The 26,854-nt window shown below is 52.5% G+C and overlaps 8 protein-coding genes and 1 non-coding gene across 9 annotated transcripts; 5 read left to right on the top strand and 4 right to left on the bottom strand.

The window, feature by feature from the left end:
• Positions 1-1,798: 1,798 nt before the first annotated feature.
• On the bottom strand, positions 1,799-4,710 carry BBK36DRAFT_1121371 (glycosyltransferase family 20 protein; the record flags this gene model as incomplete). Its single annotated transcript, XM_024890817.1, has 3 exons — positions 1,799-2,355; positions 2,424-4,365; positions 4,585-4,710. The coding sequence occupies 3 exons, from the start codon at positions 4,708-4,710 to the stop codon at positions 1,799-1,801; spliced, it is 2,625 nt and encodes an 874-aa protein (XP_024749047.1).
• A 3,278-nt stretch (positions 4,711-7,988) lies between these two features.
• BBK36DRAFT_1120226 (hypothetical protein) lies at positions 7,989-9,960 on the top strand (the record flags this gene model as incomplete). The annotated part of the gene is made up of 2 exons (XM_024890675.1): positions 7,989-8,872; positions 8,937-9,960. 2 exons carry the CDS (start codon positions 7,989-7,991, stop codon positions 9,958-9,960), a joined length of 1,908 nt encoding a protein of 635 aa, XP_024749046.1.
• Positions 9,961-10,383: 423 nt separating this feature from the next.
• BBK36DRAFT_1159857 (hypothetical protein) lies at positions 10,384-11,946 on the bottom strand (the record flags this gene model as incomplete). The annotated part of the gene is made up of 1 exon (XM_024894237.1): positions 10,384-11,946. The coding sequence occupies one exon, from the start codon at positions 11,944-11,946 to the stop codon at positions 10,384-10,386; it is 1,563 nt and encodes a 520-aa protein (XP_024749045.1).
• Positions 11,947-13,346: 1,400 nt separating this feature from the next.
• Positions 13,347-14,364, top strand: BBK36DRAFT_1121084 (NAD(P)-binding protein; the record flags this gene model as incomplete). The annotated part of the gene is made up of 5 exons (XM_024890786.1): positions 13,347-13,398; positions 13,451-13,826; positions 13,877-13,971; positions 14,033-14,106; positions 14,128-14,364. The coding sequence occupies 5 exons, from the start codon at positions 13,347-13,349 to the stop codon at positions 14,362-14,364; spliced, it is 834 nt and encodes a 277-aa protein (XP_024749044.1).
• Positions 14,365-15,155: 791 nt separating this feature from the next.
• BBK36DRAFT_1121167 (hypothetical protein) lies at positions 15,156-17,928 on the top strand (the record flags this gene model as incomplete). Its single annotated transcript, XM_024890794.1, has 2 exons — positions 15,156-15,431; positions 15,487-17,928. 2 exons carry the CDS (start codon positions 15,156-15,158, stop codon positions 17,926-17,928), a joined length of 2,718 nt encoding a protein of 905 aa, XP_024749043.1.
• Positions 17,929-19,456: 1,528 nt separating this feature from the next.
• BBK36DRAFT_169081 (Zn-dependent exopeptidase) lies at positions 19,457-21,199 on the top strand. The gene is made up of 3 exons (XM_024897818.1): positions 19,457-19,735; positions 19,799-21,121; positions 21,182-21,199. The coding sequence occupies exon 2, from the start codon at positions 19,805-19,807 to the stop codon at positions 21,119-21,121; it is 1,317 nt and encodes a 438-aa protein (XP_024749042.1). The 5' UTR covers positions 19,457-19,735; positions 19,799-19,804; the 3' UTR covers positions 21,182-21,199.
• A 273-nt stretch (positions 21,200-21,472) lies between these two features.
• Positions 21,473-22,796, bottom strand: BBK36DRAFT_1169417 (DnaJ-domain-containing protein; the record flags this gene model as incomplete). The annotated part of the gene is made up of 3 exons (XM_024895310.1): positions 21,473-22,301; positions 22,332-22,576; positions 22,638-22,796. The coding sequence occupies 3 exons, from the start codon at positions 22,794-22,796 to the stop codon at positions 21,473-21,475; spliced, it is 1,233 nt and encodes a 410-aa protein (XP_024749041.1).
• Positions 22,797-25,241: 2,445 nt separating this feature from the next.
• On the top strand, positions 25,242-25,466 carry BBK36DRAFT_1094561 (hypothetical protein; the record flags this gene model as incomplete). Its single annotated transcript, XM_024889066.1, has 1 exon — positions 25,242-25,466. A coding segment is annotated over one exon (225 nt), but the record flags the coding sequence as incomplete, so codon positions are not given.
• Positions 25,467-26,364: 898 nt separating this feature from the next.
• On the bottom strand, positions 26,365-26,465 carry BBK36DRAFT_t100. Its single transcript has one exon. It is a non-coding gene; the product is annotated as a tRNA-Lys (tRNA).
• Positions 26,466-26,854: the final 389 nt, after the last annotated feature.

Here is a 26,854-nt window from a genome sequence, read left to right as displayed (position 1 = left end):
GCGTGCACTGACAACGCTGACGAGCCCTGACAAAGCCACGCAAGAAAGGAGTGAGTATGTAAGAAGAAGCACGGAGAACCGTCCACAGCCGCTTTCGAAAACCGAGAGAAAAACACCAAAAAGTCTACAGATGGAGTAAAATGTCCGAGTCAGCAGGTGTCCTCCCTTTCGGTCCTTTACACTGCAAAACGCGCGTGTTCCGGACATCTTCCAACCCCATGACCCCAGAGATTTGCTCTATGCTCTGCATTTTTTCTCCATTCTGATCCGCAAATCCCCATCTCCCCATATCCCCATAGACTTCCGTAATCTGTGCTGATCAAGCGGCGCTTCTTCGCTGAGATTTCCTTCGAAAAACTCGTGTCATACTCCTCCCCCAATCCTCCACATTCCTCCTCGTCCCTCATCACGGGAAGCTTAACGGATTTCGCATCAGATCAGCCCCCGAGAAGGTACCAGTCAACACCCCCGGATCATGCTAAAAGCCTGGCCACCATCTCCTCATGCTGCCTCCCGCGTAAACGGCCCCTCGGCCCCTCCGGAAACAAAGTTCGGCGGTCTCTGTGCCCTCGATCTTCTTCTCCAGATTACATGTATTCTCCTTATTCTGCCCAACCAATGCAGTACACACGAACAGAGAAGAAAGTAACAAGGCGTCGAATCAAACAGCCGCGTGTGACATGCCAGATCCCTCCCTCCCATCAAGCCATGCCGCTCTCCCTCCCATCCAGCGTTATCCCCAATGGTACTAAGAAGAGACCACCAAAAGGGAACAAAAAAGCATGGCTGCCGAAGAACGGCCAGAGTTTCAGCCCGCCCTTTTTGCCTCCTCCACTTGTCGGCCTCTTTTTGGTCTCCAGACCATCTAACGTCTCATCCACCATCTGATTTGATGGGCTGCTTCTCCGTAGAATGTAACGAGATCTGCCCCAAGTTTCTTCCCACAAGCCTCATTCTCTAATTCGCCGTCGGATTCGCCTGGTTTGCCGCCACGCACGTGTTTTCAGCTGTACCAAACGGCTGGCAACGACTTACCTGCCCGGGTAGGGTATTATTCTCTTCTAGATCGATACAACCCCAGATGCCAAAAACTGGAAATGCACGCTTTCTCGTGGCAGCCACTTCGGCAAGATGGCCAACTTGCCTGGTTCAGCAATGACCCAAGCCCAGCTGAGCGTTTGGCCGAAGTCCTCAAATTTCCTGTTTGATGCTACCTTGGAAAGCCACAGGCTGCAATCAACTTACACCAAGTTAAAGGACTATGCTGCTGAACATTGATCGACGCAGCTATTACTCCGAACAATGTCAGCCTCTCGACCTCCTCCTGAGACACGATTCAATGCGAAACATATCGACGTTAAACTTTGTCCTATTCTCCACGCTAAATGAATCGCGACTGACGCTACTCTGTATACTTCGCCAGTGTAAACACGAACTCATTCATGTCAGATTGACCGACAGAGCGGCCGCAATCCCGTTTTCGTCCCGTGTTTGCTGCTTTGCCTTTCTCTTTTTTTTTTCCTGTTGTTCTTCCTTTGTTTTTCTGTATCTCGGGAACTCTTCCACCTCAAGGTTATTACTAGCCCCGTACGCCACGCGCCATCCTTCGTTTCTATTACCGTTCTATGCATCCGTTTTCGCTCTCTTCATCTCAAATGTGCAAATCATCAAAAGGAAAAAAAAATCACCCCAAGACTTTTGCCAAACACTCAAGTTCAGCCGTTGGAGACAGCCTCGTAGCTTGCCATGAAGAAGATCACACCAGCTCCCGGGAAACACCGGGATGGAGCAGTGTCCTTCACAGCTCCTCAGCGGGAATGTGACCCTCCACCTGGCTCAGGGCTGCCAGGTTCACCTCTCCAACACGCTCGAGGCTGGCCGGGTCGCCAGCTCCAGCAAGCAGACCCACGCACTCAATCACATCCTCGGGCTCCAGAAGGTGCCATTTAGCCAGCGTCACCTTGGTGCTTGCTCCCACAGTGACTGTAAAGACGTGCTGGTCGTCCAGGATCGTGCCACATGCCGAGTTCAGGCTGCGGAACATGTCCTCGTCCGTAAAGTCGTCTCCAGAGCAGAGAGCAAACTCAATCTCGCCAGGGTAAGGGTCCTTCTCGGTCGGAGCAGCTCCCGGGTTGTGATAAGTAGCCACAAGCCGCTTGGCGATTTCACCCTTGTTGATGAACGTAGGGCGCACCTCAATGTTGGCCTTGCCCGGCATCACCTCGACCTCCCATCGCTGGGCAATTCCAGTCTCCAGCTCTCTGTGGCACTCGCGTGACATGTGTAAGCCTTGCTCGGGCTCGGCCAGTCGATAATGCCAGGTCAGGGCGCAGCGCTTTCGCTCGATGAAGGAACCTAAGGGACAGTGTGTTAGCTTCTTCTTCTTTTGTCTTGCTTTTTCTTGATGACAGGCACCAACTTACCTGGAACCTTGTCCGTATACCGCTGGAACACCTCCATGACCTCTGCTTGCCAGCCCATGTCGAACTTCTCTGCCAGGTTGACCCACTCGTGGCTGCCGGGGTCGCGCATGAAACTACCATGCTCAGCAGAGAAGCCAATCCGGGGAATGTGGCCGAGATGTTGCTGAAGGAACTCTTGGTCTCGGCCAGAGATGATCCAGACCGCATTCCTGGGATCCGACGCAAGCGACTGCAGATAGCGGATGATGCGCTCTGAAGGAACAGCGGCGCTCGGTTCGCGCACAATGGGCGTAAGAGTGCCGTCGTAGTCGAACATGAACAGGCGCTTCTTCGCCGCGCGGTAGCGAGACAGCAAGAGGGCGCGGTCGAGCAGGGGTGTCGATGTGACTGAGTTGGTTTCGCTCAGCGCAGCGTGAACCTTGCGAATGAACTTGGTGATCCACGACTGGACGTTTTGTGTCGTGACGTGGGTGTAGAGGCTCGTCTGCATCTTGGCGCGCTCCTCTTCAGACATGGTCAGAGCCATGTTGATCTTTTCCGCCACGCCCGAAAGATCCCAGGGGTTGATGTGGATGGCATCGCGGAGACTACCCGCCGTGCCGCTGAACTCGGAGAGAATGAGCGGGCCGTTGCTGTCCTTCTGGCAAACAATGTACTCAAGACTCGTCGTGTTCATTCCGTCTCGCACCGAGGTGATGAGGCCAATGTCTGCGGCCCGAAGCAAGGCGAAGTACTCGGCCTGGCTGAGGTATTGGGGGTAGTGCTGCACGGGCGAAAAGCCAAGACTGCCGTACTCGCCATTGATCTTGGTAATGAGCTCGTTGACTCGGCTGGCGTTCTTGTTCTCCGGGTCGCCCTTTTCGGCCTCAACGCTGGTGGGCGATGTGACCTGGATCAAGACCACCTTCTCTCGCCAGTGAGGGTACAGCTCCAAGAAGCGCTCAAACGCCTGCAGCTTTTGGGCAACGCCCCTCACGCTGTCCAAACGATCTCGTCCGACGATGATCTTCTTGCCTTCGTACATCTTCCGGACAGCGGCGTGCTTCTCGTTGACGGTGTCCGCCCAGGCCGCAGTTTCCACCTTGGCAGCGTCGATGCCAATGGGGAACACTCCGACCTGCACCCTGGAGCCGTAGGCGTCGATTCCAAGCGTGTCCGAGGGGAACCCAAGGATACGCGTGCAGCAGCTGAGGAAGTGGCGCGAGTAGCTGTAGGACTGGAAGCCCACAAGATTCGCACCCAGAATGCCCTCGAGCACCTCCTTGCGACGGGGCAGGCATCGGAGGAACTCGCTGCTGGGGAAGGGCGAGTGGAGGAAGAAGGAAATGTACATCTTCGGAGCCCGCTGGCGGAGCATGCTGGGCAGCAGCATCAGGTAGTAATCATGGACGATGACAACATCACCAGGCTTGTAGATCTCAATGATCTTGTTGGCAAACTTCTGGTTCATGCGATAGTAGTCGGCCCACTGCGCACGCTCCTTGCGGCCATCCGTGGGCTCGTGCTGCTTGTAGTGGAAGAGTGTGTAGAGATCGTGCTCAGCATAGCGCCTCCAGCGAGCCTGATCCTTGAGCATGATGCCATCGGCGGTGGCCTCGTTCTCGTCAGCAAGCCAGACAGGCACCGTGCGGATGGTTCTGCTGTGGGACAGCTGGTGCTCCAGCCGAGTCTGGTCTGCCTTGGGGATCCAGAGTCCGTCGACTGGGGGAGGTGTGGGCAGCCGAGTGTTGGCATCGATCGGAACGGGAGCCGACAGCGAGTTGGCGGTACCAATGGTGGTGGCCGCAGCTGAAGGAGTGTCTGGGGGAGACAGCGGGTCGTCGTCGGGGTTGGCAATCTCGCCTGTCCAAGCAACGACTGTGTGATTCCACGGCGTCGCCTCGGACGAGAGATAGGCGAAAGAGTCGATGAGGGCCGACTGGCCGCGGCGGGGCTTCAAATCCTGCGCAGCCGAAACCAGTCAGTATGGTGGTTTCCACGGGCGGAGGCGACGGAGGAAAGCAGCAGAATGAGGCAATCAACCAAGCGAGAGGGGGGAGAAGTCTCAGTTAATCAAACAAAGCTCGTCAGCCTCACGCTCGCCTCGACCAGTGCCGAGTTCAAGCGCAGACGAGCTTCAGGGCCTCCCCAAGACGATCCGCAACCAAGAAAATGCACTCACCCAGGCGCCGCCCTTGTGGTATGTCACAGCATGGGGGATGTTGAAGGTGGCCGAGATGATGTTGCCGGTCAAGAAGAGCTCGGGGTTGGCGGCGCGAATCTCAGACAGAGACTCACGGCGCGCCATTCTGCCGTTACGCGCGAAGTTCTCAGATGGTTGTGGTTGTGTGTCTTCGATGTCGGTCGGAACTTTCGATGTCTCGAGAGGTGCTGGAGGAGGGGGAGGGGTACAAGGTCAGCGGCTTGTCCGACAGGCGTTAGGTGGTTGGCCTCGTACTGTGGTGCTAAGCGCTTTCGTTACTGGTGCCGAGTGCTGGGGGAAGGCTCAGATGCCCTTTGGCGGCGGGGGGGCTCTTGACTGATAGCGAGCACCTCTACGGACGGTAGGTGAGGAAAGGAGAGGCTGGAGGAGTCAAGGGATATCGCCGTCAAAGTTGCAGGTTCAAAGAGAGAAGAGCCAAAGGACAGGAGGTGGGAAAGGGTGTGGCTTAAGACGACTACTAGTACTCTGGGGGCGCAACGTTTATCTCCTTTCCGTCGATGAATGTCCTCGGGGCTCGTCTCTGCTCAAGATGGCCTGTGACTTGGCCGCCGCCCTATCGGGAGCTCCAGCTGCGGGTCGTGGCCCCTTGTCAGCCGTGGCTCGTTCGAAGCTTGTTCTGCGGTTTTCTGCAACTGAGGGCGCCATGAGCAATACAAGAGTGGGCATTTTCCCCATATGAGAACATGGAAACGACCAGGTACAAAATTGCAAGCGTCAAGCTGCTCCTGAGCAATGTACCATTACATGTACCACACGTCGTACGTGGAGAGGGACTGGGCAGAATGGGTCTGCTATTGGCACACGGTGCAACGCTGCCTCAAATTCTCACAACCTCAGCCCACATAACCGTTAAATGGCATTCACACCTAACCAGCAGATGCCACTCCCTCTCTCAACCACGTCCATAAATTCACTCACAGAGGAGGGGTTATGGAAGGCTGTCTGTGAACCCTCGGGCCGAATGAGCATCTACACGGTCTTTACCTGCAGATGTGCTTCTTCGCTCGTCTGCAGAAACGAGACGGGTGCTTCGATAGGCGGGCATAGGCAGGTCGACCTCTGGATCTCAGCCCAGTATCTGACATGCTCAAGGTACCGGTGCAAAACTGGCAGGAGACCTTATTGTCTGCTGAGGTGGACAAGGAACTACGAGTAAGTGACCAGTACAGCCAATAAATGTCAATGAAATGACCATCACCGGCAACCTGGTGCGGTGGAGCGGCACTAGGCAACTCCAGCGCAAGCGTCCTGGAAACCGAAATATGTATGACCAATGGGCCCAGATGGTTCACAGCAACCCATCGCCAGACCACAGGGCACGACGCCCGGAATACGGAGTAGCGAGGCTCTGGTTGGATCCAGCGGAGAATCTCCGTACGGAGTAGGCTGAGCGGGGGAGAGCGGCCATGGCTCTCTTCCCCCAGGCAGATGAGAACAGCCCCTTTTTTCGGCCTGCTTCCCACGAAAAGGAGCTCGTTCAGGAGAGGAACACTCTCCCTATTGACCTGTACCTGCATGTGTCGTACTATCTTGACGTGTAGACTTTTATGTAAGTCAAGCAGCGGTGAGCGAGAATGAGGATTTCACTCCATCCCCGGTTGCTGATTCCAGCCGTGGTGAGAAATAGTAGGACATACTTCCGTAGTAGCTGAATTCTTGGAAGTGGGCTGCGGCACGGAGTAACCTTCCAAGCTGTTGGATGCATCGTGCGTCTCGGGCAGCATGCACCGTCTCAGCCCGGTGTCAATCTTGAACGGCCGCTCTGCCAGAGGAGGCCCAGGCCAGGTAGGTAGGCTAATTCTGAGCCTTCGTTACGATTTTAGCATGTCTGGCATACGGTTGCCTGTTGATCCCGTCCCTGGCAGCCCGCCCAGATATCCACAGCCGTGCGCTGCTAGAGCCGCAGAGAGACACCACTACTGAGGCGCGTGAGCGTCGCATCGGAGCAGACAGTCCTGTCAAGAGTACATGTACGTATGCAGGTGAACGAACTCCACCAGGCAATGGACATCGGTTGATTTGCTCAACCTCCAATATGCTCTCTACTGTGTTGTATCTATCACTGGGTCTTGAGGAACACACGTATCGTATGACACACCGTAGATCTTGCGGCTCAAGATATAGTCTTCGCGTTCCTGAATCAAACAGTGGCGGGATCGACGGAGCATTTTCACGTGCTTTTCCCCAAGCGCGTACCCAGTCGCATTACCCACGTCACTCCAGCCCAGCGATGTGGATGCGAAAGACTTTTCTCCAGCCAGCCAGAGGCCAGCAAAGAGGGAAAATGTCGCGCGTCACAGCAGCCAAGGCAAGGATTACTGGGCCGATCTGCGAGTTGTCAAAGAATTGACACTGAGAGCCGTCATCGTAGTGGGAATGACGCTAAGCATCTCGTGGAAACTGCATGTTTGTGCGGCTACGTCAACCTTACGCGTGGATTTGCTGGCCTGGTTGAGATTTTGCTGGATTTTGCACGTCGTCGGTTTCAGCAGTTCTCAGGTCTGCTGGAGAAGGGATGCAGGTTATACTCGTAGAGAAATGGATGTGGCTGAAGAAGAGCATAGATTTTGTCAATGAAATTCCAAAGCAGGTGTCTCGGTTCTCGGCGTGGATCTGAAATATGTGAAGCTGCTGATGTTGTCGAGTTGTAGAGCTTTATTCTGGGTATAGCTTCCAATCTGGTGTTTTGTCTCAACCAACCAAGGTGTCATCCAGATACATCCGCAACAATACCACGGTCTCACAGCTAGCTACTAACCCAGGTCCACACATATGAGCCAAGTCAATAATCACCGATTCGCCAATTGCCAAAATGTGCATCCCATTTGTGTGTGACGATGATACAGAGGTAGAAGCCCCTTCCACCACAGCTCACGAAATGGCCTACCCTATATCGAGGCAGAATAGTCCAGATTATCACGTGATCCGCAACGCCCATGCCCAATTCTCTCACGCTCGCTTCCGTCTCGGTATCGGCGTCACCTCGCTTCAACAACCCACAACATCCGGATATCCGCCGACAATCAGCCATCGATCGCGACATCAGCCTCGCGCAGCTCAGCTTCGACATGTCGGCATCTCCCCCGCCGTCGCCGTCGCAGCACGCCACCGCCCACGCCTACGCCAGCAACGGGCTCGAGATCCTGCAGGCTGCCAGCGACGCTGCCCAGGCCATCCAGAATCACCATCCGCTGCAGAATGCCGCCGCCGAGGCTGTTGCCCAGTCCCATGGCGTCGGCGTGCCCATCGCGCCCGCGCCTGAGATGCCGCCGGGGCAGCTCCAGGGCCAGCTCCAGAGCCAACTTCAGGGACAGCTCCAGGGACAGCTGCAGCAGCACCTCGTTGCCGGACCCGGCGGCGTCATGCGCGATCCCACAATCAACCCCAAGCTGACGCGGCTGCGGCGCGCCTGTGACATGTGCAGCATGCGCAAGGTCAAGTGCGACGACTCCAACATGCCCTGTCGCCCGTGCCGCGAGCTGGGCGTCGACTGCACCTTCAACCGCGAGACCAAGAGGCGGGGGCCGCCTAACAAGCACGCAGAGGCTGCCAAAGCCGCCAAGAGGGCTCGCATCGATCCGTCTGTTGTGCCTCCTGGCTTCCCCTCGTCGCCGTCGCCCCAGAATGCCGCCAAGACGCTCATGACGATATCGACGGACAGCGTTCTGGATGCCGAGGCCATTGCGCCAATGCCTGTGCTGGAGCTCCTGGTGGATGACTTCTTCACGTACATTCACCCACTCGCCCCGTTCCCCCACGAGCCTACGTTTCGACAGTCATTTGCGAACCGAGAGGATCGATTGAAGCCCGAGTTCTTGGGATTGCTGGCTAGTATGATTGCTGCTCTGGTCGCATCGTTTCCGCGATCTGCGAGAGAGCATCTCAAGGCGCAACACAGCACGCACCTGTTTCCCAAGGCCATAGTCATGATTGAAAAATGTCGTGACATTGCTCTTCTCACACGCGGGAGTCGATGGGTCCTGAAGCAGCCAAAGACATTGGACGATGCTGCTACCAGCTATTTCCTTGGATTGGCGTCCGGCTATACTTCTCAGTGGAATGCATCTCGACACTTCATGGCAGAGACGCTGACTCTCCTCAGAGAGCTCGGCTTCAGTAGGCCCAAACACCCTGGAGAACTGCCTACGTTTGGGAGTGACAGCTTTGCCCCCGACTCGATGCCTTTCAACCACGTTAAGGACCAGATTGGCAAGCGCATCTTTTGGTGTCTTCTGCTGGGCGTTCGGTAAGGCTTCCTCGTTGCCCTGTGTCTTCTAGCTCTCATCGATATACCTACTAACTGTTTGTAGGTCGTTCTCGCAGCTGGGAGCATCCCATACCGACATCGTCATTGCCCCGTCGACGCCTAGCCTTCCTTATCCTGCATACCCCGAGAACGTAGATGACATTTGCGTTCTCGCAAACGAAATCATTCATCAACCGGAGGGTAGTGTGACGCTTCTCACTGGCTTTCGATTCGCCATTGACATCTACACAACCATGAATGGCGTCGTCAGCCTGGAGCTAGCGTATGGCATGAGCACCCTCCCTTGGGCAGACCAGAGGCTTCTTCTACGAGATGGTCTCCTGGCTGCTAAGAGCATCATCGACAACCTCCCACCTGAGCTTCAGCTAGGCAATGCCGCGGCTGAAACAGATCCTTTGGCTGGCATGGAAGACGCCGGCCTCCAGTACGTCCCGCCAGTGTGGCCCAACACGCAGCCGCCACACGACGTACGCAACATCATCAAGACGCAGCCTACAAGACGTCGACAGCTTCAGTACGAGATTCAAAAGGCCAACATCTTCGTATCACAACTGGCCACGAGGTCTTATTTCGTGGAGCTGTACTTCAACCTGCGAGATGTCCACCTTAGCGAGCAGCAGCAGACTCTTGAGGTTGAGGGCACGAGTGAGGAGGACAAGGCTATTCAGGATGCCGACGACAAGGAGATCTTGGAGTTCATGTCCGCTGAGCGGGAGATTATTGTTCAAAACCTCCTCACCGTGCTAGGTTCTATCTCGCAGCGGAATCTCGAGCCGAACGGCGGATCTCTCATCAACAAGATACGCCAGGTCGCATCTACGTTGCTCAACGATGCCCCCGAAAGGAAAGGACCGTTTGCTATAAAGTCAGAAGAGGCTCTGTCGCAGCTCCTCGAAGTACTCGTGAAGCTTGAGAAGACAGGCCCTGTACCCATGGGAGAAACCCGTGCGCCAGATCCGCTCCAGATGACGGCCGAAGATGAAGAGGAAGAACTGCGGTACTGGGCTGACTTGAGGGAATACCAACTGCGTTATGCTGCAAACGCAGGCTTCGCTGGAGAGTTGTAGGACTCCTTTGTCTTTTTCCGCGGTTCCCTTCTAGGGACTGGGGTTGGTTTTGGTAATGGGATTCTCCGCGTGGGCAGCGGTTTGAGATGCCCTCATTGTTGTACGTTTAATGGGATACGAAGTAGGAATGTATCATAGTGTACCTGTTGGAGTTGAGTACGAGTCAGCCTCGGAACAATAATACAGAACAATACGAAACACAGCTGTGGTAGCAGCGAAGAACAAGAATGAGAAGCCTGCCGTTGTTCTCTCGCACAACGCCCAACCGACATAAATATTGAAGGGAGTGGCCATCGAGCACCTCAGCCAGCCCATGCATTTATTAGAGCCAATACTACTTAGAGTAGAAAAGGTATCTTCTGCTTTCTCCTACTATTGCTATATCCTCTAGTATCGCCATATGCCGGTCTGCCTTATCTGTCATCAGCCCCTGCCCAAGTACGAGTGTCCATGCTGCCCCAATATCTGCCGTCGGCTAGTATTCGTCAATGCATCCCCTCTCAACACCAAAGCGCACATGAGATCCCGCCCTTTGGGAAGATCAAAAATCTCTCCCTGACCGCGGACCTCGAGTTCCCTTCCCGGTCCTCGGCCGCAGACGGCCTCCCTCCAGGCTTGCACGGTGGCTGGGCTGAGACGGACCCCCCAGGAGCTTCGTAGCTCCAACTTGTGGGTGTCGCGTGCATCCTTCGAGATGTCATATGTGAAGACGCACTGATAGTTCCCATCGCAATACCAAAGTTCCATGAATTCGAGTTGTGGCATGGTGCAGGCGGCGTGACCAGCGGCCTGTATCCGACTTTCGTACGAGACGGGGGGAACCAGTTCGGCAAAGAGGGAGATGCGCCTGAGATTCCTCCATAGGATCCTCCTGGTCGCGCGCTTCTGAAGGTCGTATCCCCAAAATGGCCGGAAGAAGTCGTCCGCCTCGACAATGTCATTGACATATAGCTCTTCCAAGTCCCGGCTTGCCTTTGCTAGGGCCGAACCGAAACCAACTGTCGCATGTTCCCACGTCAAATGGGGGCTGAGGTGTTTCTTGTTACAGCGACTGGTGCCCTCGTAGATGGAGATTTTACGCAAGCTTCGGCGGTACCTCAAGGTGTCTGACAACAGGATGTCGTTTTCACGAAGTCGGATATGCCGCCCCTTGACCTTGGCCGTGTCATAGCCTTTCCAGCACTCGTAGGAGAGATCGCGCAGCTGGGTGAGGTTTCTGATTATGAGGTCGAGGGCCTTTGATATGGATATGTGTCGATAGCATTGGCCGCGGATCACCAGGGCTTTCACTACCCTGACCCTGGGCAGCGTCTTGTCCATGCGCTTGACAGCAGGTGCCCGCAGGTCGAACCGGAGCCCCTGTGGATGCCCGACCATTCTGAGAGCAGCAGCGTCTGTGATGCGTCGCCGCTGACCAGACCGCCATCCGTGGGATTCGTCGTCGAGGGACTGAGAGGACTGGAACCCGCCTAGTGTGTGCCACGCGGTATCGTTGATCATGCAGCCCAGCTCTTGGGCATAGTGGTCCACGATGCTGGGCGAATGCGCACTTAGCTCGAGGGTGATGCCGGGGTGATGATCGTTATTGAGTTGGCTGAGGATCTCAAATAGGCCCCAGACAGCGTCCGTAAAGAGAAACTTGTTGACCTTGTCTTCCTCGACCGACTCCGGTTGATCGCATAGTGAGCAGTCATACGAAGGGAGTTCGATGCGCAGCCAGATCCAGCGGATAAGCGCGCCGCATCGCGGAACGACCTCGCCCAGCGTTGCGATGTCGTCTTGGTGGAGGGTGAGCTTCTCGAAGTTGGCCCTCTCGAAGAAGTCGCTCCATTCGCGGCAGACGGATGCGTAGGCTGCTTGCGAGATGCCGGTCCTGTCTCTGCGCACCCGGCGGCGGGTGGGAGACTCGTATTGGCGGCATTTGAAGTCGCGTAGGTGGTCGAGGATGAGCCATTGGATTTCTGTGCTGAGACTTGCCCAGGACATTGTGCCTTTTTGTTGTTGTTTGTTTACTTAAGATAAGGGATGGTGTTGATGTTGAACGGCAGTGGATGAGGAGGGCGAGCACAATGAACGTCGCGGGCGGTGATGACATTCGAAATCACCAAACAGGCACGATCAAAGTTAAAGTTAGGCATTCGTAACATTCACCTGCAACGACCTGAAGAACTCACCCCAAAAAAAGCCATTGTGGCTTGTAACAGCCTTTCCCATTGGAAATTCGACAGGTTGGGGCGAGGCCAGGACTCCAAGTAGGGGAGCGCTCCTCCTCCTCCTCCTTCTTCTTCATCATCGCAACTGCTGCACGAGTGAGAGCTTGCTAATCATGCTTGGACTTATCGGCCAGCCTTTCCCTAGAGCTGTCACTAGAAAGTAAGACAAACCGACAAGCTTAACTGCTTTGAAGGGTTACTGTCATCTGACATACAATTCTGCCTGACATGATCAAGACCCAAAGTCGAAGACAGTGTTATGTTGCCGAGGCTCTAATAGTGGGCAAAGCAGCAGAAAGTGTGATATGCTTTGTTAGCTGCCATTCCCAGTTGACAACGGCGACTTATGTCCGATTTCAATTTCTGACCCTACTGCAGACCGGAAATGCTCAAGTCTCCCGAAGCTCGAAAAGGAGCTTGCTGAAATCGGCCGAAACACTTTGCGACGCAAGCTCAGCCCCAGATACAGCTGGTTGGTGAAACATTGTCGACCTACTTGAACTGAAACAATGAACTTTTCGGAGACAAGCGGGAGGTTGACGAAGCCGATGGGGTTGCGGTAGGAGCAACGTATGTTAGATGTCTTGCAGAGGCTCGGCGAGATATCTGTCCGAAGCCCTTCACACCCTCAACCAGTTCGGTTGTTCTCATACAGACATTTGCAACAATAACTGCGCATGGTTGCAACCCAACATTCAGAAGGATGCTTGGAGGATAAATTGGTTCACGAGTATGTGTTATAGGGCACTTTAGAGGGCAAAATCCAATAAAATGTTCTGCATCTGCATGCCGCATACCCGAATATGCAAGCGGTCGCTCTTTCGGACTCTACCTGCCTGGACCGCACCTTTATCAGTGTCATTTTTTTTCCTTTTCTTTTTCTTTTGAGACGATAAAGTTGCCTATGTACCCTGTTGATATGTGGTGCCATCTGCTCAATTTATTCCAGCATACCTTACCTTATGCGGATGGAGGGTAGAAACAGGGAATCGACTGCAACGTAGGACGATGGCCAAGAGAGCGGCCGGTCGTATACATGTTTCAATGGTCGAGCTTCGATTTAAAGAGTAGCCATCATGCTGCTTTCTGGCAATAAATCATAAATCCTGAAACATCATTGACGAGACCTGTCGACTGTCATGATTCCTGCCCACCGCAGTATTCGCCTTTGCAATGATTAACAAGCTCCTCCACGGCCCTTCATTCATCAGTGGCGCTGCACGCGGTAAGGTAACATGACCTATGTCAAAGAACTGTGCTCACAATCGATACGCCAGGAATCGGAAGGGCCACGGCTTTTGCCTTTGCGAAATATGGAAGCCCCCAGCTGGCCCTTGCTGACATTGATGCCGTCGCGTTGAAGCAAACGATCAAAGAGCTGAAGAATGCCCACCCAAATGTCGAAGTTCTGCCCATCGAATTCGACGCAGCCAGTGCAGACTCGACAGTAAAAGCTGTGGAAGCTGCATCTTCGGCCTTTGGACGGATCGACCACGCTGTAAACAATGTCGGCATTCCTGGTCCAATGGGCCCAAGTGTATCTGTCTCAACCGACGATTTTAAGAGATTGCTTGACATTAACTTGACGAGCATGTGGATCGCTCAAAGAGAGCAGATTAAGTTAATGCTTCAACAAGAACCAATTCAGCAAGAGTGCGTGATGTGCTGAAGGATCAAGGAAGTGGTAACTGAACAGTGCATAGGTTCGGCAAAGTCCGTGGCACGATTGTGAACTTGTCGTCTGTTTGGGGCGGGTTTGGCTCCAGAAACTTTGCTTCGATGGCGGCTTATGTTACAAGTACAGCTTATGATCGGGGATCAAGTCGGAAGTGGTCGTCAATGCTAACGGGAACACATAGGTAAACACGGTATTATAGGCTTGACGAAAAGTGCAAGTCTACCACCCTTAATGTCCTCCCCTGGAGGCGGAACTGTCTCTTACATGCTGTAACAGGATGCGAACCAATACGCGGCGGAGCATATCCGGATCAATGCCATCTGTCCTGGCTATACCATGACACCCATCATGGGCGATGTTGGACCAGAAATACAGCGAGCGCTTGACGAGGGAATGCACCGAACAGCGATGAAGCGGTTTGCTCAACCCGAGGAGCTTGCGAATAGCATTACGTATCTGAGCTCTTGGATGAGCTCCTTCATGAGTGGCGAGGCTATGTTGGTCGATGGGTGAGCACACATACTGAGTAGTAGGACCCTTTTAGGGTGTTTGGCTGACTGCGTTATCAGTGGATTTTCCTCTTAAACGTTGAATGTCGTAGGACGCACACTCCGCGAGAATGCGGTGACGTGCGCGCAACGGTCAAGTCTGGGAGGATTCAGACACGTCTGAAATGGCGGCTGGGAGAATGAAATGTACAATTGATTGTATTCTTCTTTTTCACTCCTTGCAACAGTAGAGCGGATGAAGTTAGTGGTAATTCATAAGGTATTTCGCCGTTGCAGGCAGCCGGCGAGTCCGCAACCCTTCTGTCACTCTTATGTCTACCATTTGTCTCTCCTTTCAACATTCCCTCTTCACACCGGTCAACAGAATACAAGTATGATTGTTGATCGGAGGCAAATACCACATAATGCTTTAGCCTCGATGCGCCGGTCAATGAGATTCTGCCTACCGCTTTTGTTTGTATGTGCCTCACACAACGCCTCACTTAATGCCTTACATATCGCCTCACTTTTTCCTGGAGTACAATGTGCGATAAGGCATGCGATGAGGCTCTGCATTGGCCTTGTGCCACATTTACTCGATGGCTGCGCCAATTGTGGCAGGTCTTTGAAACGTGTCGGATCAGCATTCGTTGAGGCGCAGCTGCATGGCGATGCAAACATCAGGCTCCGTTTGTCTAGGTTGGAGATTGACAAAGAGCGGTGTCTCCATACAATTTATTCATGAGCGCCTGAATCACCACTGTCTTCTTTTGCGGACATCACATCTGTCAAGACATTTTCTATCAACTTGCAGTCATGGCCGCAAACCTAGAACCTGGCTTTTTTCGCTTGATCCTCCTATCGCCAGGTCAATGGGACGATGAAATTCGTTGCACACTCATCCCTTTCAACCGCTTTCGAGATACATACCCCCCCTACAAGGCCTTGTCATACGTCTGGGGGCGTTGGAGTCGAACCCCCCCAAAGATCCGTGTGAATGGGCGTAACGTCAAAGTGACGACCAACCTCGCAGTCGCCTTGAGACACCTGCGGCATGGGGAAGTGGACATGGCTCTCTGGATTGATGCTCTTGTAAGTATGCTGCACTCTCTCAGGGTGATGGGTTCATTGGCTAACTGAGGCATAGTGCATTGACCAGAGCAACACCGAAGAGCGATCATCCCAGGTTGCTCAGATGCGTGACATTTACAGCACTGCTGTCGAAGTCATTATGTTCCTCGGCAGTGGGCTTGATTACGGTGTCTCAAGTAACCACCATTCTTCCCGAGACCTGCGCCCGCTTCACATATTCGATGGTGGCAAACCCGATTTCTTGCTTGCAAGCCAGTACATCGACGCTTGGAAGACATCACCCTTGAAGAAGCCCGTTCAGGCCCTGGAAGTCTTTGCCTTCTTGACTATCATGAGTTGGTCCAAGAACTCCCTAAACCCGCTCGGAGTTCTAGAGGATATTCCTGAGGCTCACATGGCTGCGCTTGCCGAGGCGTTGCGACGTACATTACTTGCTCCCTGGTGGGATCGCATATGGGTTGTCCAGGAGGCTGTTGTTGCCAACAGGCTTACCGTGAGATACGGCAATGTTACCGTTCCATGGAAACTGCTAGTCGGAGCTGCAGAGGTTCTATCTGGCTGGGAGTCTATTTATACGAAAAATCCCGGCTCCCTCTCGACCACCGACCTCAAAGTCTTCAATCTTTCCTCGCGCATATTAAACTTGGACAACTTCCGCACACAATGGTTCCAGTCTCGAGGAACAAATCTCCTACTCCTCCTGCGATACTTTGGATCTCGACGGGCTTCTGATGAGCGGGACCGAGTGTATGCTCTCGTAGGATTGTGCAACGAAGCAACAATCTTTCGGCCCGACTACAGCTTACAGGTGGCTGAGGTGTACATGGCACCAGTAATCGTGGCTATCAGGAACACCGGGTCGCTCCATGTTCTGATGGGAGACCACAGTCGCAAAGGAAGGCAAGATATACCATCTTGGGTTCCTGATTGGAGCGCAGAACGTGAAGAGCTGGAGCGGCAGCGTATCGAACTTTCCACTCTATATGATGCCTGCAAGGGCATCAAGGTCCTATTAACGACGGAGAACGACTCAGTACTGAATTCGATTCGTGACGATCTAGATTCCCTTCTTGGCAGACTCAAGGCTGAGCAAGACCCTGAACGCCTTCTCAAGGAGGAATATGCTCCGGTGCTACGCGATCTGTCGAGCACCAGATTTACACACTCGCCATTCGACCGGCTGGAGATTGGGCCCATCTGTGCTGAATTAGCAATGTATTGTCACCAATATGGTCGCAGAGAACTCCCGAAATACAGCATAATCGTGCACAATGGACGGTCCCTCAGAATCGTTGGCAGGAGAATTGGGACTGTATCAAAAACAACAGAGCCATTGTATGAGTCTCCCAATGCGAACACAGCGGTCAAAATGCTTGGTGAATGGGCAAAAGTGGCTCGAGCAAGGCCTGTTGGGTGTGAGGATGACAACTTTGTGAGAACCATCTTCTCAGACATCATGAAAAACCCAAATGGGTCCCTGGAACGGCTGCAGTGGGACGGAGGATTTGTTCCAGGGGGAGATCCAATGGAGACACTCATACAAATCTCTGAAGATTACGACCAGTTCTCAGACGTCGTACGGATTTCAACAACCAAGCGAGCAATGTTCTTCATCAACGATGTTGACAAATTTTACTCAGAATCGATCAAATCCCTCGACGAGCAGGAACTGCTTCTCGCCGAGAGTGAGAAGGTGTTAGATCAAAGCTTCGAAAAAGAAGCTCATATGGATTTGCTCCGACAGCATAAGAGGATTATTGATGAGGCTAAGCTTCTCCAACATAGCGAATTCCTTAAGCTTAGGGAAGACATCATGAGGAACGAAGCTGAAAGCCTGGCGAAATTTTTTAAACATGCGGAAATGCTACTTGATAACCGTTCGGCCCATTTCTATCTGGGATTATCTACCCAAGAAGATGAAGGAGTACTCTACGAACGAGATATAGGGAAACACGGGAAATCGACTCAGCTGCAATACCATAGGAAAGAAGAATTTCGTGAAGAGCAACAGGACATGATCGATGAACACAGGAGATTGCTCCGCCGACAGAGAGATATCATCATACAAAGCGAACAATTGTTCAACAAAAGCATTGAAAAACATCGCCTCCAAAGAGAAGATTCCTATTATTGCGACAAAAGCTTCTTTGCCAAGTACGGGCATATGGGCATGGGCCCAATGCTTATGAAAGAGGGCGATGAAGTATACATTCTGCCGGGGAGCAGGGTGCCATTGGTTCTACGACTGGAAAGCTGCTGCGAAAACCGGACTTGCTCTCACTCGATACGAAGATACCGACTGATTGGCGACTGTTTTGTTCAGGGCGCAATGGATGATGAACTTGGCTTGAACGGCTTAGGTATCCTTACTATTGATGACGAACCGTCTGGACGAAACTTGTGGAAGACTCAAGTTGATAGATGCAAACATCGGGGTTATATTGATAGTCACATCCCAGCTGGAGTAGGAAGTCTGGTTGCTTTAGAGATTATATGAATATTATCACTTGCATCTGTTAATCTCGAGTCAATTTCTTCTTCAAAGATGCGATATGACCATTCGAGCTCTGAGAGGTGAGAATTGGCGGGGCTGGACAATCCTGGTTCGGAATCTGGAGGAGCAAGATGCATGCATGGTGCTGGGTACGGTATTGTCAAGTCATCGAGAATAAGCTCTTCATATGTGCCGAGACTTGCCATTCATGCTATCTAGCGGCTATACTTCCTTCTGGAATGGCCGAAGACACATTCTGCATCGTAGGAGAGGTATGCCAAGCAGGCCAATATGCAGAGTGCATCGTCGAAGGCTGGCGTACATCGGAGAGGCATTTTGCGTAAGAGGGCCCAGCTCCTCTATTGTCTGTATGTCGAATTGAGAGCCCATTTCTGGTCACAAGTTTGCTACACTGAGCCTATGATGGGCAACAAAAATATAGACAATCAGACTCTCGCGGGTTTAAGCCTCGGTTCTACAGCCCCTCTGACCACACGCTGTCACTTTAACGGCTGGCTTGTTGACAGACAAATCTCCTTCCTGATTCGGCCATGTGCTAAAAGCCGTCCGAGATCTGTCTGCCAGTCATCTGTTGAGAGATAAACTTCCTATAAATTTAGACTTATTTTTATAACACAAGTTAAGCTAAACGCCTAGCTGCCTCTTGTTACCGGCGGAGCAGCTAGTACCAAGCAGGCAAAAACAACAATCACGACACCATCGTCACATGTAAAGGCCCTGTCACAACACGGAGCTTACTACTCACTTTGACGCGTTACACAGGGTATATCGCGGGGCGTTTGACGAGACTGACGGAGAAAGCAACGACGCCTCCCAGCCAAAGATGTCGTGACCGAGCAGCATCTCATCTCAGAGTTGCCCAATAATGGCGGCGGGTTCATGGGTCAATCTCTCCAGTCGTCCCGCGATCGAGACTCCCGCTGTCGTTGGCGCTCGGCCTGGTGACCTTCCTAACCTGGTGTTGATTGCCCGGTACCTCCTCCGTACACGGTATACTCGTATAGGCGTCAATGCACAAAGATTCCTTGCAGTGTCCTCATTTACAAAAATTCCTTGGAGTTGTATTCTTTGACAAAAATTCCCTGCACTCCGTTTACGCAGTTGCCACGAATCACCAATAGTACATGGCCATAAGGTATACTGCTATTAACAGCTGTCGAATTCGTACCTAAGATACGGAAACACTCTATCCTCAACACCAATAGAATGAAGAAGAGGTCGGAGGCCATCATATAGTATTGTCAGAGTCGCTCTTCGAACTCCAGCTGGATATGCTTAAAATCCCAAACAGGGGTAGAAGCCATTCATCGGCCGATGCCGATCGCCAGCCTCCGTCAATGACACCAGCCTCCTCCTTGGCCTCTCGCTAAGGTAGGGAGGATTGCCCCCACGACGCGGCGAGTCCTCCTTACATACCCTTGATACCCCATCTGTGCAACCACACGACATGAGATGCAGATCCCCCTTCGTGAGCGGGGCACTCGGCACTTTTGTCTGTTCGATATAACACGCGCGAGCGGCCGGCAGTCGATTCAAGGCAAGTTGTAGCTGTTCTGGCTTTCAAAAATACTACGCGAGCCAGAGGAACCCTGCCTCGTTTCGGCAGCTGCGGTCTTGGCCATTCCCCAACTTCCGGATGAAGGCGCATTGCCGTGTCTGTCTGATGTGACACTGCTATCGAAAGGTAAGGAGGTACGAAGTAGGCGCCTGACACCAACAAATCCAGCCATCTGGAATCAGGCCGAGACCTCGACTTGGATATAAGTTGGGGTCGGTCGGCCCTCTACTGGGACCCCCAGAAACCCTTCACCTCCGTTCGTCTATATCAGCTCAGCGAAGATACTATCAGTAGCTGAAGATGAAGACATTTATCCCTGTTGCGCTTCTTGCGCTCTCCCAAGTCACCTCGGCGTGTCTTCTTCCCCATGAGCGAGACGAGGAGAGTGGCCTGAAGCCCGTCGTCCGCCGCCAGTCCAGCAACGGAGCTCCCATTGGCACGGGCGATAGGTTTAGCGGTGGTTCAACTGCGCCCCGAGGATTGGGAACTCAGTCCTCATCCACTTCCTTCAGCACGATCCTCAACGTCAAGGAAGTGACCAGTGGTCTGCAGGGCCTTGCCAACACGTACGGAGTCGAGATTTTCAACACTCCCTACAAGACGGCCCAGGGCGCAACCGTCGTCGGAGCCAAAGTCGGCGGTACCGGAGGCAACTGCACCGATGCCTACCGCGTCTTCTTCAACGGCAACATCCACGCCCGAGAGCGCGGCTCCGCGGATAGCGTGCTCTACTTCATCTCAGATCTGCTCTATGCCAACGCCCACAATACCGGCATTACCTACGGCTCCAAGACGTACAGCAACGCCCAGGTGAAGACGGCGCTGGCCGCGGGAATCGTCTTCATTCCGCTCAGCAACCCCGACGGCGTGGCCTACGACCAGTCCACCAACAGCTGCTGGCGAAAGAACCGCAACCCCAACGGGGGAGTTGACCTCAACCGCAACTTTGACTTCCTCTGGGACTTCCGCAACCTTTTCGCCTCGTCGGCACAGTCCAGCGTCGGCTCGACCTCTCCTAGCTCCGAGACGTACCACGGCGTCAGCGCCTTCTCTGAGCCCGAGACGAAGAACATTAAGTGGGTGTTCGACACGTACTCCAAAGTCCGCTGGTTCGTGGATCTTCACTCGTATGCCGGTGATGTCCTCTGGAACTGGGGCAGCGATGAGAACCAGTCTGAGTACCCGACCATGAACTTCCTCAACGGCACCTATAACAAGGTCCGCGGAATCCTGACCGACACGCCGTCTCCCGGCCGAGGCTACGGCGAGTATGTCCCCCAGGCGGACCTGGACGTCAAGGAAGCCGCGGCCAAGCGCGTGGCCTCGGCTCTGACTGCCGGCGGCGGCCGCTCTTACACGGCCTTCCAGTCGGCGCAACTGTATCCCACCTCGGGTGCCAGTGACGATTACGCCTACTCAAGGCACTTTTCCGATCCTACCAAGAACCTCATCCACTCCTACACGATTGAGTTTGGCTTCGCTAACAACGCCGCGTCTTGCCCCTTCTATCCCTCGGTTTCTCAGTACAACTCGAACCTGAGGGCCACCAGTGCTGGTTTCATGGAGCTGCTGTTGGCAGCCACCGACTACGGGCTTGGAGATGCGACGACCTGTTAAGCAAAGAGAGACCGAAGTTCAAACAAAGAAAAAAGCATGGTGTTGGAGGGCTATTGTCGGAGAGAAGTACTTTATTAGATAAAAGCCTATATGTGGTATATGTAAATGCAGTGTTTACAGTATGCCTTTGTAATGAGAACTCCTGAGACTACCTATACACGCTCCTAGGATACCTGCGCCTAGTAAAGCTTAGGAGATACGAGATGACCCATTTAGTGCATGACCTCGTCTTCATCTCTTATAGGAGGCAACTCAGAATACCTAGGCAGATACAATATGCCATGTATGGCAAATGAGATGATCGTAACGCGTCTCCGTATTCATACTATTACTGAATATGTGTATCGTACACTACAATCGTCTCTTCAAGATGTTACGGCAATCAGCACAGGCAACCATACGGCAGCTCGGGCAACGAAATGCAAAACGGCGTGTCGTGTCCAGACATCGCTCGCATTCGTGGCGTCCATCCTCTTTTTCCCACCAGGACCTGTGCAGACAGAGAGAGTCTCTGATGTCTGATGCTTCCCCCCACTGTCCGCCCATTGTGTTACCTGCTCTAGACCTTTTCCCTCTTTGGGATCTTTCGCTGCCAGTCTTTGTCTGCTTTGCAGGTTGAAATGTCTCTCTTGTATTGGAGTACTCCGTTGGCAGATCTTCCAAAAATTGCCACAAGAACTCGTCATGTTTTTTGGCTTCTTCTGCTCTTCGTAGTCTCTCGGCTTCTTGTGCCTTTCGTCGTTCAGCCTCTTCCGCCTTCCATACTCGTTCAGCCTCCTGCGCCTTTCGAACTCGTTCGGCCCATTCCTCTCTTTGTCTTCTTTCTGCCTCTTCTCGTGCCCTTTCTTCTCTTTCTCTTTGCATCGCTTGTTGTCGCCTCAATTCTGCCAATCGAGCGTCTTGCTGCCGTCTCGTCTCCTGCATTTGCAATCTGTGCCTTTCGCTGACTTTCTCCTGCACCCGCCTTTGGATGTCCTCGACCAGGGACTGAGCAGTGGCAACACGGCTCGTGAGACGCTTCAGTTCTGCTTCTCGCACAGTTCGAGCGGCTCTATTGTCCACCATACGCCGCTGCCTTGCTAGTTTCTCTTCCGCTGATTGACTTTTGGCGAAGAAATAACCATACCAACTGTTCCTGCTGGCCTCTTCCTCTGCGTCCATATCCGCCTGCGCTTGTAGCCTGTCGAGCGTCACCTGGATTGTGCTACACTCATCTCTTGCTTTGGCCAATTGTCTTGCAAGTTCATCCTTTCTATTTCGCAGTTGTTGTATCGTCGCCTCTAGCTTTTCCATCTGTATCTTATATGACTGGTCGGGTTTTTTGTTACTCGCTTGCGGTGGCGGTGGGTTTTGGCTTGCGTCTGGCTTTGCTGAATTCCGCTTGATGGATTCATACTGTATATCGTAGAGTCGCCGCCGTTCGGGATCAAATAGGGTAGAGTATGCGGCCTCGAGCTGGAGCAGGACATTGTGTTAGTGTTCGCTGTTGTCCCAAACAAAGTGAGGGGGGACACACCAGCTGAAACTGAGCTGTTGCTTGAGGATTGTTTGGATTCCGATCTGGATGATATTTCAAGGCAAGCTTTCTATAGCTGGTTCGTATCGCATCACTCCCTGCCGACTGGGGTATGCCGAGAACTTTGTAATAATCTTCGGTGATTTGGCTGGGAGCCATTGCGGTGTTGCTCAGTATGCAGGCTGGAAGGGCAGGTGGAATTAAACGTGATCTGGAGTTGGACCTGAGATTTTCGGGTCTTTCGTGGAGGATATTACTTCAGAAGCAACGACAGATTGTCGCGTTGATGAATTATCCTCGGTCGACGCAAGGGATGAACGATACCTGGGCATTGCGGCCACTGTGCTGGGAGGCCGACAACGTTGGGCCGCAAGGTGGCTGGCCAGGCCGTGACACAACATATCAGGCTGGAGGTGAATCTCCGTTGCTGTTGGTCCGATAATCCTTCTTACAATCTGCATCGAAGCGCGCCTAATGGTTGGCTGAGAGGCCCTCTCCAAGATGGCAGTGCTAATGAGCCTTGTCATATTTGCATGTCCAAGGTCATGAAGCCTGGACATGGAATACAATCATCAACGGGAGTAGCGTATCGTATATCCAGAAGGACTTCCAGTGCGAAGTTGGCACGCTATGCAAATGCACATTTCTTGGTCTTGACAGACTCAGGGCAGCGCGGTCCATGGAACACCATGTGGGATGTATACCGGTACTGTAGCTGCTCGTCAAAGGTGGCTTATTACCATCCTTCTTGCTTATTGAGGCAGTATTGTTAGGGTCGACATGTTTGTATCTTCATCTAGGGCTGTTTCTTTAGACGCTTTGGAGAATGTACCGGCATTATATATGCGTTGTGGTATCTATATTGTGCCAAAGCATCTCTGTTCTTTGGTCATAAGCCTTTGTGAGATATGTGACGTCTTGTTGTGTGATCCCTCTGTCCGAAGAGAAGGACCGGCTTGCTAAATACCACTTCGAGTTGATATGTGGCTACATATGTGGATATATATCATCCTATTCCTCCTCGACGGCGTGCTTGTTGTAGGTATGCAGGAGCGACAGGTTGATGGAGCCCATGAGAGGTAAGTCTCTCTCAGGCTTTACGCTGTAACCGCTTGACAATGACATATCACAGGCCTGGCCTGGGAGAAGCAGTGTTTTACTAAGTCTAAGACTACTGCTTGTGCCTACGAAGACGACCAACGACCGCATACGCCGCGATCGTGGAAATCACAGCAATAGTGTCAACGAGAGGTGTGTCCGCCACCTGTCTGATGGAATTCAGTGTAGTTCGAAATATGGTGGCGTCTCCGTTGCGCTCGTTCTGATGAGAAACAGGCAATGGACGACGGCTGGTGTTCTTCACCCCTTATATAGGAGACTGTCAAGTTACGTGGCCCAGCTATGACTGAAGGGAAGATTTATCGAAGACGGGCTGTAATGCAAAATAACAGCAGAAGAGGAAAAAGAAAACTTGGTAAAAGAGAGAGATTGATGACCTCAGTTTCTTTGATGTACCTACGTGTAGGTATCGAATCATCACAGGCCACGAGTAAATGAAAGGGACGCACTTGCGGCCCCGTTGCCAGCGCTATGAAGTCCTCTAGGACCTTCATACAGACCTCAGCCCAATGCTCGAAATTGGGCATCATCGGTCAGATTATCAAAAGAACAGATACGAGGATAACCCCTGAGCCAGAAGAATCTCCGAGATGTATGTGAGGGGGAAAGGCGGGAATATATACCTGCGTCCCGGCATTGTCTTGCGTGCCCCTTTCCGCATTGAGGAAGGTTGAGCCGAGAGGGGCGTAGAGCTTCTGAATCACACAAAGAATTGGCGTACGCCGCAGGGAAAGCCAAGATATCTGTAGTTTGCGATGCATTGATCGTATTGGACGCCATATGATGGATGGCTAAAGTAAAAGGATCGCTACGTACCTAACTTGTCATAGAGATGCTGACTCAGGCCCTTGAAGCATTGCATCAGCGAAGCCTCCAAGTTACAGCACTCCCAAGCAAAACCCTCAATCACCAAGTTTTCTCTCGCGCGGGAATCTAAACACTATGGCATCGCCAGACCTGTCGGGTTCTACTCCTCCTGCGTCGGTGTCGCTGGCTTCGCATGGGGAGGAGCAGTCGCCCACAATCACATATACAAACGTCAAAGACCTCCACCAGGTGGTTAGGCAGGTTCCAGGCGATTTCCTCATTGTCCAAAGCAAGTATTTACCATCTAGTGGCAATCACATCCCTAGGATATTCTATACTAACGACTTATTATCAGATGTTTCTCCTGCCGATTTTGAGGAAATCAGCCGTCCGGAACGTCGCGGTTTCCGCCTGCGACGCTATCATGCCGACAGGAGACTCTTGATCATCACAATACCTACTGCTCTACATGAAGCACTCCACGCGGGCATCTACCAGGCTTTTATACTCAAGATCGGGGCAATAGCGCAACATATCTGGAAACCAATCATGAGTACGACCTTTCGTCAGCCTGGAGGCGACGGTGGTGAAGGCGACTCAAGTGGTGGCCCAATGTCAGTACGCCACAATAGATATGCCTGGCCAACCCTGGTCATCGAGGCAGGGGATTCCGAGCCCTTGCATGCCCTACAAGACGACATGAGATGGTGGTTTTCCGCATCAGACCATCAGGTCAAGATTGTCCTGCTTGCCAAGTTTGACCACCGTCTTCAACAGATTCTCATCGAGAGATGGGAGGAAGAAGCTGCGACCCGCCCTGGCGCTACAACGACTAGTCAACCTGTGTTACAGCAAAGTATCACCATCACACGGGATCCGGCTACTGGTTCATATCAAGTCGCTAGAAGCGACTTGGTGCTTTCGTTCCGGCTGCTCTTTCTAAGAGATCCAGGCCCACAAGAGGGAGATGTTATCATAACTACTGAAGACTTGCAGCTTTATGCACGACTTGTCTGGGCGGCCGTTTTAGATTAGCTAAGTCAGGGGTGCTAGATATCAATACAGCTATTATTCTAGTGTTTTCTTTCCGCTGCATGACTGGGTAGGTACTCTCTGTGATATCTATATTAAAAAGCAGTAGCTTCCCTAGGCCAGTAAGTCATAAGGCAGTCTATGTTGCCTACTAAGTATATATAGATAGGTGGAAATGCCATTCTGGAATCACACTGTGTGATGATGGAGTCGTAGGTATGTCGGGATAGGGGAAGGTGGAAAGGGGGAACACATCTGGAATAACATACAAGCTTAGCCTGGGCAAACCTGAGTTAGAATTTCAAGCTCCACGGCATTTTCCCCGTGAGTAACTTGCTTATCTTGGATGTGTCTTACTTGGTATGCCTACTCCACGCCAGCTCGAAGTTCTTCCATAGGCGCGAGACTAAGGAGCTAGCCCGGTATACTTCTTGACTACTCTTACCGGCACAAAATGGCTCTTAATTGACAGGATAACTTGTGCCAACAAAAAACGAATCAATTCGTGTTGGAAAATCTGTCTGTTGAAGTTGATAAGTAGATGGCTGTGCAATAGAGCATGAGTGGCAGAATGATGCAGTTGCGGACAACGCGACTCAGGGGAACCTCATCCCTCGGCTCGCAACCCTTCTCCGCTTCCACCACAATTGAAAATATGATTAAACTTGGAAACCAAAAAGAAAGTAGGCGATAGCTTCAACTAAAGAAAAAAAAAATGCAAAAAAAATGAATGCCGCTGTGACATCTCAACCCGAGTGTTTATAGGAATAGCCCGATGCGGGGGTCGAACCCGCAACCTTGAGATTGTCTATATTCAGAACGTGAATCTCTGATAAGAGTCTCACGCTCTACCGATTGAGCTAACCAGGCGGATCTGAAAGACGAAGCTTTCCTCGGGTTGAGCTCAGGCGGCTTGTTGGGAGGAGCGGTGACTAAACGCCTTATACGGGTTTCTCACCTTCCTGAACCAACAACAATAGGAGTCTCTGAACAAGCTGGACCGGAGTGAGGAGTGGTCGACTTTGAGACCCCACTAGGAGCCTGAGGAAAGCGTCCTGCAAGCTTCATCGGGCTGACTGGCTTGTCCGAGACTCAAGAGAAAGATCGTTGAAGTCGAGGGCAAGGGTTGGCATTCTTATCCGGCAAGGGGCTGCCTATGATGCCGGCTTCTGGGGGATGCTCAATGTCTGAGATCCTGTAGTCGACAAGTTTGGATAATTTGACTGTATTCCTCTCATAAGCATGCTGTGGGCCCTGAT

This window comes from Trichoderma citrinoviride (genome assembly GCF_003025115.1).
Source record: "Trichoderma citrinoviride strain TUCIM 6016 unplaced genomic scaffold BBK36scaffold_8, whole genome shotgun sequence".
In the NCBI taxonomy this organism is placed as follows: domain Eukaryota; kingdom Fungi; phylum Ascomycota; class Sordariomycetes; order Hypocreales; family Hypocreaceae; genus Trichoderma; species Trichoderma citrinoviride.
This window is presented reverse-complemented; position numbering and strand designations above follow the sequence as displayed.

Coding starts and splice junctions, on each gene's coding strand:
- BBK36DRAFT_169081 (XM_024897818.1), top strand. CDS start 19,805: ATGAAGACATTTATCCCTGTTGCGCTTCTTGCGCTCTCCCAAGTCACC.